The sequence below is a fragment of the Bos javanicus genome, chromosome X, assembly GCF_032452875.1.
Source record: "Bos javanicus breed banteng chromosome X, ARS-OSU_banteng_1.0, whole genome shotgun sequence".
Taxonomy (NCBI): Eukaryota; Metazoa; Chordata; class Mammalia; order Artiodactyla; family Bovidae; genus Bos; species Bos javanicus.
The window spans coordinates 8,776,619-8,790,060 of NC_083897.1; the positions used below are offsets into that span (position 1 = coordinate 8,776,619).

Sequence of the window (13,442 nt, forward strand, 5' to 3'; positions counted from 1 at the left end):
ATATTATTTCAAAAGGAGGTAATTTTGTTGCATCAAAATATAACAATTTTAATAAATAAAACAGTATTAACTTAATATAGGTTTATTCTTTTTTTTAGAAGACCACCTTCAATGAGTAGGTAAGTCATACTTAAGTCAGAGGCACAAAGTCATTTGGCTGCAGGGACCAGGTGGGTTGCATACATGAATGAAGTGGGCTGGATATAAGAAAGCAGGGTGTGCTGGGAATAAGTGTCCGGTTTAAAGGAAGCTGCTGCCTCTGTGTGTGTGTGTCTGTGTGTTGGTTGCTGAGTCATATCTGACTCTTTGTTACCCAATGGACTGTAGAGCCTGCCTGGTTCATCTGTCCATGGGATTCTCTAGGCAAGAATACTGGAGTGGGTTGCCATTTCCTCCTCCACAGGGGATCTTCCCGACCAAGGGATGGAACCCAGGTCTCCTGCATTGCAGGTGGATTCTTTATTGCCTGAGCTACTAGGGAAGCCCAAGTTGCTGTTAATTGGCTCCAATCATTGCTACCATGTAGGAGTGTGGGCTGAGGGTCACCAGATATTTTTGTTGCTCAAAAGAGGCCAGAAATAGAGATTTTTATATGATACTTCTCTATTTAAAATTTTGCAAAATACACCACATTAAACAACAATGAAAACACCACCACCACCACTTAGTGAAACGAAATCCACCCATGCGCCCATTCAGGCTGTGAGTTCCTGTTTGTGAAATCTGACTTAAAACATTTTTTATTAAAAAAAATTGTATTTGGAAAGTTTCTACCTTTAAACGTGGTACTCCTTGCTATCTTGGTTAGTCTATGAATTTTCTTTGTGGCCTAGAAGGCAAACTGTAGCCAAGTCCTTTTTCAACTATTTACAAAATTGAAATTAGGACGGTCTAACTTAGGTTAAACGTTTTTTAGGGCAGATTGTAGATGTTGTAATAGACACCATTTTTTGGGGGGGTGAAAACATGTGTGTATCTATATAGCATCTGAATGTATAGCTTAAATATCATGACTGCTGATGGATCCCCATAAAAACAGCTTCTAAAAGTAAGTCAGGAACTTTACTGCCTGTCAAGTCCCAATGACATTCATATTGGAACAGATACAATCTTCACACCAAAATTCTACTATGGCTAATGGAAGGTGGAAAGCTAAACTCTTGTTTGCTCATGGAGCAGAATGAGATTAAACCCTTTAAAATGCTGTGTAATAGTCTTAATGAGCCATCTTTAAAAAGCAATTATAGTGCATTTTCAGCAATCTATTTCCTGAACAACAGTTGTGATGAGACCATCTCCCATGGTAATGGTTTAATATTATTTCTGAAATCAGTCTTATTTGAGGAATGTGGCATGAAAAAGGTCTGATTACTAGCAAACTTATTTTCCAATGTGTCTTCTTTAAATGATAAAACTACTGCTGTTTCAAAGTATGGTTTTTAAATGATAAAATTATTGTGCATGTATGTGTAATGCTCCTTTGGGGTGAATTTTAATATAAAGGCATTGTCTTGAAACTCATTAGTGGTAAGTCTACTTCCTTAGGCAGGGAGGTCAAGTTTCAGCATGAGGTATATAAAAATAAATAATATAAAGCAATAATAATAATGGTAATTACAAATCACTCCCAAAGAAAACGTTTATGAAATGGTTCCAAATGTGCACAATAATATTATTTTTATTATGTGCTTTAGAGAAAGATGTAGCCTAGTGCACTCTATAATAATGAAAGCATATAAATTAACACCTAAAATAATCATGATGGAAATTTTCATCATAAAACAGTGTTAAAATGAGGGGGGCGTATGGCATTTTCCACTACTGCTCTGTAAGGGTCAGAGGTATGGCCTCATGTTATTATTAGAGGCTGTCAGAAGAGACATGAACTCCCATTGCTCCATGTACTAAGTAGACATGTTGTGCATTTATGGTTTGCAAAGACCACTTATGTCTCTTCTAGAAACACAGAATGACACCTTGGACCATTCAGTGAGCGAAAAGCCTGAAGCAATATATTAACACAGGGCTCTGACCTTCCTCGCATATTTCTCCTTTGTATCCTGGCACACAGATGCAAACTCCCATGATGCAGGTGCCGTGGCCAAAGCACGTTGGATCAATGCATTGCTCTTCTGGAACGTCGCACTCTGGCCCCTTCCAGCCATTTCGGCAGACACAGTGTCCTTTTTCATATTCTCCATTCCCACCACACAGCACAGGGCACGAATCTGAAGGTTGGCAAATGAACTTGTAATGTTCTCATAATGCTTGTAAAATCTCCAAAGAGTAATTCTCTATCGATTCTCATATAATATTTCTGGCAAAAAAATTCTACTATTTCTGGCTTAGCCTTTATTAAATCGGCACATGTTCATGATTACAAACAGAATTTTCCTCTTATGGGATTGGGGGAAAGATAAATTATAAAAACACCCTGAGTGAAGAAATTATTTCAAGCACTTGCTTTTGATACTCTTAAACAACTATCATCATCACCATCATCATTATTATAAGTTAGGATTTTTCTCTCTTTTGGGGTTTCTTCCTCAGGCAGATAAAATTCATAGAACTAGGAGGGAGGTATTCCTATTATAGAGTGTTATCTTTCAAAAGTTGGGCATTTAGAGATTGGTACTGGACAGATGTCTGTGCCTATTCCAGCTGTGCAGACCTTCATTGGAACATTCACTCTGCTCTGTTATTCTTTGTCTTCTTATTAAAAAAAATATGGACCTCCCTGAGGGCAGGGCCTATATCTCGTCTTATTCATTTTTTTCCATACCAGCCATAACCTCTGCTTCTACCCCCTACCCTCCTTAAGATCTATTGGAGAACTGGGAATCTAGCAAGTGCTATTGAATTCTCTGCTGAATAGAATTTAATCTAAAGAAACTGAGTGGCTGAGAAACCTGAGATGAAAGCATTAGCAGACTGAGAACTTTAAGAACACATTGTGAACAAGCAGAAAGCATCTCTAAAGTATTGATAATAACTGTAAGCCTGTGGGGAAAACCCAGCATGATTTACCCACAGCTTTTCAAGAATTAAACTATGGGCAAGTCTGGTTTAGTAAAGTTTGAAACTTTAACTTCTGCCTTCCCAGTCTTTGCTTTATAAGCTACTCAGCTAGCTGGTGACTGTCCACCTCTTCCACTTTACCCTAGTTTGTATAAGTGGTTACCCAAAGTTCCTCCATTATAAATGAGTTTATGAAGGGAATAGAAGTACTGAGTTGGCCAAAAGGTTTGCTTGAGCTTTTCCGTAAGATGCTATGGAAAAACCTGAATTAACTTTTTGGCCAATCCAATATCATGGAGTAGTTGGTTTCAGAGGATCCAGGTATCTCAGTGGTTAGATAACCTTAGTTAAGTGATTTGACTTCTCTGATGTTATTTCTTTGCCCATTAAGCCAGGATAATAGATCTATAGCATAGGATTATTATACAATATATGAATTAAAAGTACCACAAAGTGTTTAGAATGGTGCCTGGCAGAGCAAGTGCTCAACTTCCGGTAGAGACCATCGCGGATGTTGCTACTGCTACTCTCACTCCTATCCCTCCTCCTTTTCCTATTGTTACTAATTCTAAGTTCTCAAATGACATCAAGTTCCCTAACCAATCGGTATAACAGGGCAACCTTACCTCTAGCGCAGTCAGGTCCAAGGAATCCTGGGAAGCAGTGACAATGGCCAGAGATACATTCTCCATTTCCATTGCAATTTGTCGAACAGTCATCCATTATTTCTATTAATAGAGAGAAAAAGAAGAACAAAAAAAAGAACAAAGCTATAGGCTGTACAGTCTTTATTTTTTACTAAATTGCGAAAACCCTGGGCCTATAACAATCTTTGCACTCTGCCATCTACAAAGCACTTACTGTCTAAAGTCAGATGCCAAAGATTTCTGTAAGAGGTCACAGTACCAAATTATTTAAAGCACCCTGGATTTGCTGAATTGGCTATTCAAGAGTGGTATTAAAAACCAACCTCACCTCTAAAATGCATCAAGGGTCTAGATGAGCTGAATTCTTAAAAGACATTCATGATAAAACTAAAAATGTACTAGGATTATAGGTCATTTCTCAAAAGCAAAAAGGGCTTTAAAATATAACCCAGAAAATGAAGTCTATTGTTTATTTTTTAAATTTAGGTGGTAGCAAAGAAAAATGTCTTCTCTAGCACCTTAAAATGTTTAATCTACTATCTTGACAGCTTAAATATGATAATCAGTATTTTATTTTCACTAATAAGTGACAATGGAAAGCTTTTAAAGTAAGTGTTCATATTAAACTCACCACCATGAAAAGCATTAGAACCTAAGCATTTTGTTGAGAAATGCTTTCTTGGCTGTAAATGCCTATCAGTTCTTTGCCACTAATTTCCCTTCAATCTATTCTTAGAGAAGAATAGGTTTCAGGGGGAATTGAGAAGGCTTTGAAGGTGCCCGTACATAGTTCTGGTAACATAGTATCTTCAATACAACAGAACTTTGACCAATCTTGTGCTAAGTAACTTAATTGAAGAGTTATAAAGTTTTATGAAAATCAATCTCTGACAATGATATTGAAAACTGTTTTTAGTTTAAAATTTTATTTGAGTGTAACAGCATCAAATTCCAAGTCCACGGCCTATTATGATTATGTATACTTTACTCCTGCAGTTTAAAAAAATTCCACCTTTTCATGACTTTTTTCCATATGTTTTCTATAACTTAGCACTCCTGGATTCTGACTTTTATGTTCTGGCCCATTACACTCATACTTCTCGTAGGTACCAGTTTTTTCTTTTCAATCCAAATCATCTACTTCATCTAGTTATACTTGGATAAGCTATTTCCAATCAGAAGGAAATATTCTAGTTAAATAGTCTTGGTGTCTTCCACTGAACTCTGAGAATTTACAATTAGAGTTGAGAAATAGCAGTTCTTCAATTGTGGCCTTTTGACCACCTACATCAGGAGGATCACCTGAAGTACTTAAAATGCAGATACCCGAGCTTCACACCAGATTTATTGAATCTATCTCTGAGGATATTAGTCATGCTCGGTTGCTCAGTGGTGTCCAACTCTGCAGCCCCAACAACTGTAGCCCGCCAGGCTCCTCTGCTCATGAAATTTTCCAGGCAAGAACACTAGAGTGGGTTGCCATTTTTTACTCCAGGGGATCTTCCTGACCCAGGGATCGAAAGTGCATCTCTTGTGTCTCCTGCATTGGCAGGAGGATTCTTTACCTCTAGCACCACTTGGGAAGCCCCCATCTCTGAGGATGCAGCCCAGTAATCTACATTCTAACAAATACCTCAAGTGACCCTGCAGGTGAAGACTGAATTAAAGAATTGAGAACCAGTGCTTCAAAGAGCAAACTTCCATGGTTAGAGGAATTCTAATCTAGACTTGGAATTCTGCCTTGGGCAGAAGAAAAGCGAGAGGGGATCCTTAGGAAGCTGAGAATGAATCCAGTGGCCATGTGGATGGCTATCCTATCTACAGTGGAGATCATTCTTGTGACATCCATATGAACACATCAGATTCCTTTTTGCAAGTTTACAATGGTCTGTTCTCTGATCTCTGTGCTAGAAAACTGAAGTGGATAAGAACTGACACATGGCATTTGCTGAAAACTGGGCTGGCAGGAACGTAACATTTGACAATGAGCTAACCACTTTTTAACTCATTAAAACATTAGTAATTTTCAGAAAATCATTCCTTTATTTAAAAGATCATTACAAAAAGGCACAAAGAGTCTAATTTCTTTTCATTCAGAGATGGAACAATTATTATCTCTTTTCTTGTTTTGCTTTCTTATACCAAAAAGAAGTGGCCATTCTTAAATCTACATTTGGATTTTCCCTGCCCTGCATGGTTAATAGGAGGATATAGAGGAAAATTTCAAAGGTAAATATACTTGAATTTAATTTCATACCAGGTCCTATTGACAGCTTCATGGAAGCAGCCTTGTGGGAATGTAGCTACTGGAGAGAGAAAATGTTTAATAAAATTTGCTATCAAAATAAATAAAAATCCCTCTGTCTTACTGACTATCTAAGAATTGTCCCGAGGCCCATAATGCTGCACAGAGCTTAACACCTGCAATGCAAATGAGAAGAGAAGGCAATGGAGGAGGTTTTGGAAGCTGCCACCTCCACTGGTATCAAAGAGACATTGGGATAGCCTGGGGACTCCAGAAGAGGATGGCTACAGCAGAAACACATAAATAGATAGTGATAAAAAAGAATGTGCTTTTCTATTTATAATGGCCTCCAGGAAGTTTGTCTTCCATCTTTTAAATCTTACTCCAGAATTACTTCCTAGACACCAGTTCATTAGAGTTGAGAATTATTTTCAAGTTCTATGATTAAAACCCTGTTCTTATGCTAGAGCTTTTGGATCTGCATCTGCGCTGATGATGGGTTTTGCTTCTGGCAGATTTTCTCATGGGAGAAACCAAACCTAATGAATAATCCTATGGAATGAGCATGTTCTAAAGAGCAGGGGTTTGGAATCAGAGATATTGAGTGTCTCCCATATCAATTTTGCCACTTGCTGGCTGTGAGACTTCTTTATTCATCCCAAGTCTCTGATTTCTTATTTGTAATATAAGTACCACTATACCTATGCTGGAGAAGGCAATGGCAACCCACTCCAGTACTCTCGCCTGGAGAATCCCAGGAATGGGGAAGCCTGGTGGGCTGCCGTCTATGGGGTTGCAGAGTCAGACGCGACTGAAGCAACTTAGCAGCAGCAGCAGCATACCTATGCTAGGCTTGTGATGAGAATCAAACAAGATAACTGAATGTAGAGTGCTTGGGGCAGAATGGCACTCCATTAATGGTATACATTATGTTATTGAGCTGGTTGGTGAAGACTTTGGCTTATTCATAACTTTGTCTATGAAACTAGAAAATAACATATAGTAATACAGGCTAGTTGCTCGCCTATATTAGTCACTTAATACATGGTTATCATGCTGTTTTGATCCCTATGAGCAGACCAAATATGCTGCTAAGTCGCTTCAGTCGTGCCCGACTCTGTGCGACCCCATAGACAGCAGCCCACCAGGCTCCCCCATCCCTGGGATTCTCCAGTCAAGAACACTGGAGTGGGTTGCCATTTCCTTCTCCAATGCATTAAAGTGAAAAGTAAAAGTGAAGTCGCTCAGTCATGTCCGACTCTTAGCGACCCCATGGACTGCAGCCCACCAGGCTCCTCCCTCCATGGGATTTTCCAGGCAAGAGTACTGGAGTGGGGTGCCATTGCCTTCTCCAGACCAAATATAGTTAAGATCAATCCAACTGATTATAATATTACCACATAATAGACAAAGGAACAAATATATTATCCTCTTTTAACGATTACAAAAAACATAAAAATAATGGGGAGAATTTAGAGTAAATAATTTATATACCTTTGACATTTTGGCAAATTTACTTGAATTCTCTTTAAGTGAAATTGTAGGAGAAATAAGAAACAGACTTGTGTAAGGAAGAAGCAAATATGTTGTTGCATGTGAAACTAAGAGCTTAATCTCTGGATAATAGGAAATTATATCTCAAAGGTTAGGTTCTTTGGGAAAGGAATTAAGGGACATGAAAAAAACTCCAAGCGTGTTTCTGGGTCTATTGATTTTTGAAAGGTTAATAGCTTGGTTAGTGTTTTAACTTGAACTTAGGGGTAAGGATAACAGGAAGAGAGAAAATCCTCTTCACAAATATTTTAAGTCTTCTAATTGCTCTGATTTCTTAGGAGAAACTCAATCTCTCATATCTGATTAGTTTGCATTATCAAAACTGAGTCTTGGTGGACAAATATCATGAAAGATGCAATTGTTGAATTTGCCCCCACTGAATCTCTGAGAAGCAAAACAGTGTCATGACTTAAAATATATATATATATATATTTCTAATTTAACAAACATTTTGTCTTTTGAAGATGTAAGATCAGTGGAGCTTTTCTCTAAGTGAAAAAATCATTGGTGCATTTTTATTGCCTTTTTGATTACTTTAGAGGCAAGTTTTTGATAATCTGTGGCTAGAATACCATTTTATACTGACAAAAGGTCTTCAGCATCAAGTAAAAATAGAATATAATTGTTATAAAGAATATAATTGTTATAAAGAGCACATGGCATATCTATTAACAATCAACACGATATCCTAAACATATGGTAGAACAGGTTAACTAAAGGATAAAGTGGTGAGAGTTGTATAGAAAACTGACAGCTGTAAAATATTTTCCCTTCTTTTAAAAGACATGTGTTTCAGAAAATTCACACAGTAAAATACTGTGTCTATGAGTTGTATACTCTTAGGGCTCTAAATTTGCTAAAGAGCTCAGCTTTATTCATATAAAGGGTTATATAAAGGGGAATGACTTCACCCCCCAAAATGACAAGAGTGAGCTGTCTCTGATTAACTAGGGTGAAAATGAGTAAGAGTGTGTGTAGACATTGTACTGAAAAGAATATTCTTTAATGGGCTCTGAGCGCAGTGAACGAGTCATTGTGATGATTTTTAAACTAAACACTGCCTTATGATCCAGCAATCCCACTGCTGCGCATACACAGTGAGGAAACCAGAAGGGAAAGAGACACGTGTACCCCAATGTTCATCGCAGCACTGTTTATAATAGCCAGGACATGGAAGCAACCTAGATGTCCATCAGCAGGTGAATGGATAAGAAAGCTGTGGTACATATACACAATGGAGTATTACTCAGCCATTAAAAAGAATACATTTGAATCAGTTCTAATGAGGTGGATGAAACTGGAGCCTATTATACAGAGTGAAGTAAGCCAGAAGGAAAAACACCATTACAGTATACTAACGCATAAAAGATGGTAACAATAACCCTTTGTACGAGACAGCAAAAGAGACACTGATGTATAGAACAGTCTTATGGACTCTGTGGGAGAGGGAGAGGGTGGGAAGATTTGGGAGAATGGCATTGAAACATGTAAAATATCATGTATGAAACGAGATGCCAGTCCAGGTTCGATGCACGATACTGGATGCATGGGGCTAGAGCACTGGGACGACCCAGAGGGATGGTATGGGGAGGGAGGAGGGAGGAGGGTTCAGGATGGGGAACACATGTATACCTGTGGTGGATTCATTTTGATATTTGGCAAAACTAATACAATTATGTAAAGTTAAAAAAAAAAAAAAAGAACTCTGAATGACCCAAGTTATTATCCTTCTCTATGCTTAGGTTATATTTTGCAATCTTAATGTTTCCAGAATCAGTTGTTCTAAAGAAGAACTGGGTTGATGCTAGGTTTTCCATTTCAAAAAGGTATTTATTTGCTTTTTCTTTTTTAATAGAACTTGAATTAACAGGGCTTCTCTTGCTTATTTCCCTTCTTCGTGAAGGTTTTCATCTATGTAGTCTCAGTAATAGTGTTATCCAGGGTATTATTCCTGTTGAAAACATATAAAAAGGAGCATGGCAGGTATCCTAAAATAGCCGCAAATAATGGAGCATTTTAAAAATCTTAATCTGCATTTAAACAACAGTACTGACAACAGCAATGTAAACCTGTCTCATTGTGATGTATCCTGAGTAATGACTTTAAGACAGAATGAGCAATAAGCTTCAATAACATCTGTATCTCTTTCATCACTGTGTCTTTCTGGGGCTATGCTGTCGATTCAAAATCATAGCCAAGGCAGCTTACCAATTGCTGTAGTTAACACAAATACTTGTTCCATCTTTTTTCCATCATTGTAAAATGCCAGATACCAAGGCCCTTGGTCCATATATTCTATGAAACCTGTTTCCTGCAGTGAGGTTAAGATTAGGTTCCGAGGAGAATGCTGGGTATCATCAGAGCTCCTGGAGTCCTGTTTGACCAGTTGTTTTCCATCCATTAGCTTTACAAAATCAAACTGGAACAAATGCAAACACAGATATGAGCCACGACTTTTACCTCTAGACTGATAAACATCTCTCACATCACTTATACTTCATGCTTCTTTGCCCTGGAAGTGGGCAGAGTGGGAAAAGAGGCAATTCATTCTTAAGTACATCTAAACCCCAAAGCATATTATTAATTCTGAAAACAAAATAACCCTCCATGATATTTATAAATGTTACCAACCCTTCAGTTTTAGAGTATTAAAAATAATTAAGCAAGATATAGAAGAATTATTTGGTATTATGCAAGAGAATCTTGATATTTTACAAAAAAGTATCGGATAGAAGATACTTGAAAATAGACATTCCCCTTGAAATGTTACCACGATCGTCATTACAAATTAAAAAGTTTTCTAGTTTTTAAAACTAATAAATGAATAGTCAAAACATTCAACATAATGTACTACTTTTGTGGTAACACAATGAAATATTCAAAGACCCTGTCCTCTTTTCTTTTGTCCCTAATTGGACAAGAATATGGCACATATATCCCAAGCCCCAAATGGTTACCATTCCTTATGCTACCTAGATGGAACAGGGCCTCAAATGGGTTTGTGTAGGAAGAGATAAGAGAAAGAAATTAAGGGAAAGGAAGTGGCAAAGGTTTCTAGAAGGGTCTTGTAAACCATACAGGTTTTACCTATTTAAGTTTTTCTTAACAATAATAAGGAGTATGTTTTACCTACAAGACAAAACACGCCTTTTTGACACATTTCCCTCTTGATTTGCATTCCTTTATTGGGACAACAGGTCAGGAATGTATGGAACCAGTGGAGGTGTGGGCACCAAGACTAAAAAAGAGGAGGGGGCTGGGAAGGCTTATGACCATCCTGTTCCAGGAAGCAGAACTTCAGTTGCAAGAATATTTTCTTAAACTTCCTTTTTTGAACCTGTTTTGCTAAATTCTAGTTGTTATTGCTCAATAGCATCTTTTTTTTTTTTTTCATTCACTTGACTGTGATTATTCTGGATATTTGCTCATTACAAAATTGTCTGCCATCACCTTTGACTCCCACATACTTTGCAAGTCACAAACCCTGAACTATTCATCCCGCCACTCTCTGAAAGGGTCAAGAAATATCTACAATATCAAATACCTGAGTGTGTGTAGGTGGAATGTTTCTTCTGCCATAAATTCCCAGCAGTGAGTCCTTGGCTAAAGAAATATTGAATTTCAGATATATAGGATGGTGGATAGTAATCTGAAAACGCCAGAATAAGCCAGGTGGAATGGTCTGCATGACCTGTGCACCAATGTCAACTTCTCCAGTGTCTATTGCCCGTCCCTTCTGAAACACTGGTTTTAAAAATAAAGAAAATTATTCATAATATTAGTCAGTTGATAGAACAATGGTTTTTAGATTTTCAAGAACATATATATCAAATCAGACTTACTCAGCTCTTCCTTCCTTTTCACCCCACCCATCTTGTAAAACCCTATCCAAATTAACTATCTCCAAGGAGTCTTTCCCAACCAACCACTGTATCAGTCTCTCCTTCCTCTTAAGTACTATTGCACTTATTTCCATCATTTGAGTCATTTGAACCATTATTTACTGAACTTTGTCTTGGTAGCTGTTGGAGATACCTACAGCTGTATAGGAGATACAGCTATAAGCGAAAGTTAGTCATGTCCGACTCTTCGTGACCCCATTGACTATACAGTCCATGGAATTCTGTAGCCCACAGTACTGGAGTGGGTAGCTATTCCCTTCTCCAGGGGATCTTCCCAACCCTGGAATTGAACTGGGGTCTCCTGCATTGCAGGTGGATTCTTTACCAGCTGAGGTACCAGGGGAACCCCAGGAGATATCTCCTTTACGATGCGCTTTCCTGGTGGCTCAGATGGTAAAGGACATACAAAGATGAGTAAAATTAAGTTCTGGCTCTCAAGGAACTTTGAATATAAGAGAGAAAAATAGGGCAAATATGCAAATAGCCACATTGTAAAGGAAAATACTTGCATTGGGTATACAAAGGAAGGAAAGGTATTTGATCAGAGGATACTCATCATTCCTGGCTGTCTGAACCCCCTTTATATTCTTTTATTTTCTTCTTAGCACTTATCACCACTTAATATAACATGTCTTTTACTTATTTCCTGTTTATCACCTGTTTTCACCTGATAGAATATAAGGTCCATGAGGCTGTGGCTGTTTTGTTTATTGCTTTATCTCCAGTAACCAGAAGAATGTAGTTCTGTGATCAGTACATATTTATTCAATGAATAAACAAATGAGTGAATCAGAAAAGCATATTTATGGGAAGTGGTACTCAAGATGAGCCTTAAAGGATGGAAAGGATTTCAACAGAGTTGAAGAATTTTCTGTGGGGAAGAATTTTCCATGTGAAAGGAACAGCTTGAACCAAAACAAAGAGAGACTCTATAAAGCTAAGGTGCAGGGTACGTGTATGTAGATAGAAGAAGCTGGAAGTAGGGTTAGAGGGAAAGGATGGAAGGCGAAGTGTATCTGATAAGGCATTAATATCCAAAATATATAAAGAACTTGTACAACTCAATAACAAAATGCAAATAATCCAATTTTTAAAAATAGACAAAGGACTTGAGTATATATATTTTCCAAAGAAGACATATTAATGACCAATAGGTATATGAAAGATGTTTAACATCACTAATCACTGGGGAAATGCAAATCAAAATCACAGTGAGATATCACCTCACTCCTGTTAGGCTGGATATTATCAAAAAGACAAGAGATAAATGTTGGTTAGGATGTGGAGAAAAGAAAACCCTTGTGCACTGTTGGTGGTGAAGAAGGAATTCATAGGGCCTGGACTCCATCTTAGGCCTGTTCATGCTGATCATGCTCGGCCACCTTTCCAATGGACTCTGAACTCTGTGTTTAGTGCCTATGAAAACAACAACAGAAGGATAAGACCCCCTCCAGACAGGGGAACCTTGAAGATCATATCTAGGTTACTCTTTGCCTAAGAGAAAACATACACTAATCACCCTTTCCTCCAGACAGGCCATAAATTTTTCTGTATCTATCGGAGTGTAACCTCAGGTGTATTGATTATTGACTAACTGTTTGACTGTTTGAGCACATGAGTATGTGGCACGTGAATGATGGGGTTATTGGGATTGTATTTTCCTTGGTTTATGTAAGTCTCAAGGAATTTGGAGTGGTGGGTTCAGACACGTACACATGGGGTATAAAAGATTTTCACAAATGCTGGTCGGGGTTCTTGGCTAAGAGGCGACTCTGCCTTGGGCCCACCGGTGTAATAACTACACTCCACTATCTGCATTGTCCATCTGAGTGAGTTTGTTTCCCGGAACGCATGGCTACATCAGTGGGAATGCAAAATAAAAGTGAAAGTGAAAGTTGCTTAGTCATGTCTGACTCTTTGTGACCCCATGGACTATACAGTCCATGGAATTCTCCAGGCCAGAATACTCGAGTAGGTAGCCTTTTCCTTCTCCAGGGGATCTTCCCAACCCAGATTTCGAACCCAGGTCTCCCTCATTGCAGGTGGATTCTTTACCAGCTAAGCCACAAAGGAAGC

General features: G+C 38.1%; 1 protein-coding gene across 3 annotated transcripts in view; it reads right to left on the reverse strand.

Moving 5' to 3' along the window:
* TENM1 (teneurin transmembrane protein 1) overlaps positions 1 to 13,442 on the reverse strand; it is a 911,501-nt gene that overhangs the window by 280,987 nt on the left and 617,072 nt on the right. For all 3 annotated transcript variants that reach the window (XM_061409574.1, XM_061409573.1, XM_061409572.1), the window contains 4 exons: positions 11,009 to 11,208; positions 9,673 to 9,883; positions 3,645 to 3,746; positions 2,034 to 2,228 (listed from right to left, as the gene is read on the reverse strand). In XM_061409574.1, the coding sequence (XP_061265558.1) occupies positions 2,034 to 2,228; positions 3,645 to 3,746; positions 9,673 to 9,883; positions 11,009 to 11,208 (708 nt within the window). The remainder of the gene's footprint in view (positions 1 to 2,033; positions 2,229 to 3,644; positions 3,747 to 9,672; positions 9,884 to 11,008; positions 11,209 to 13,442) is intronic.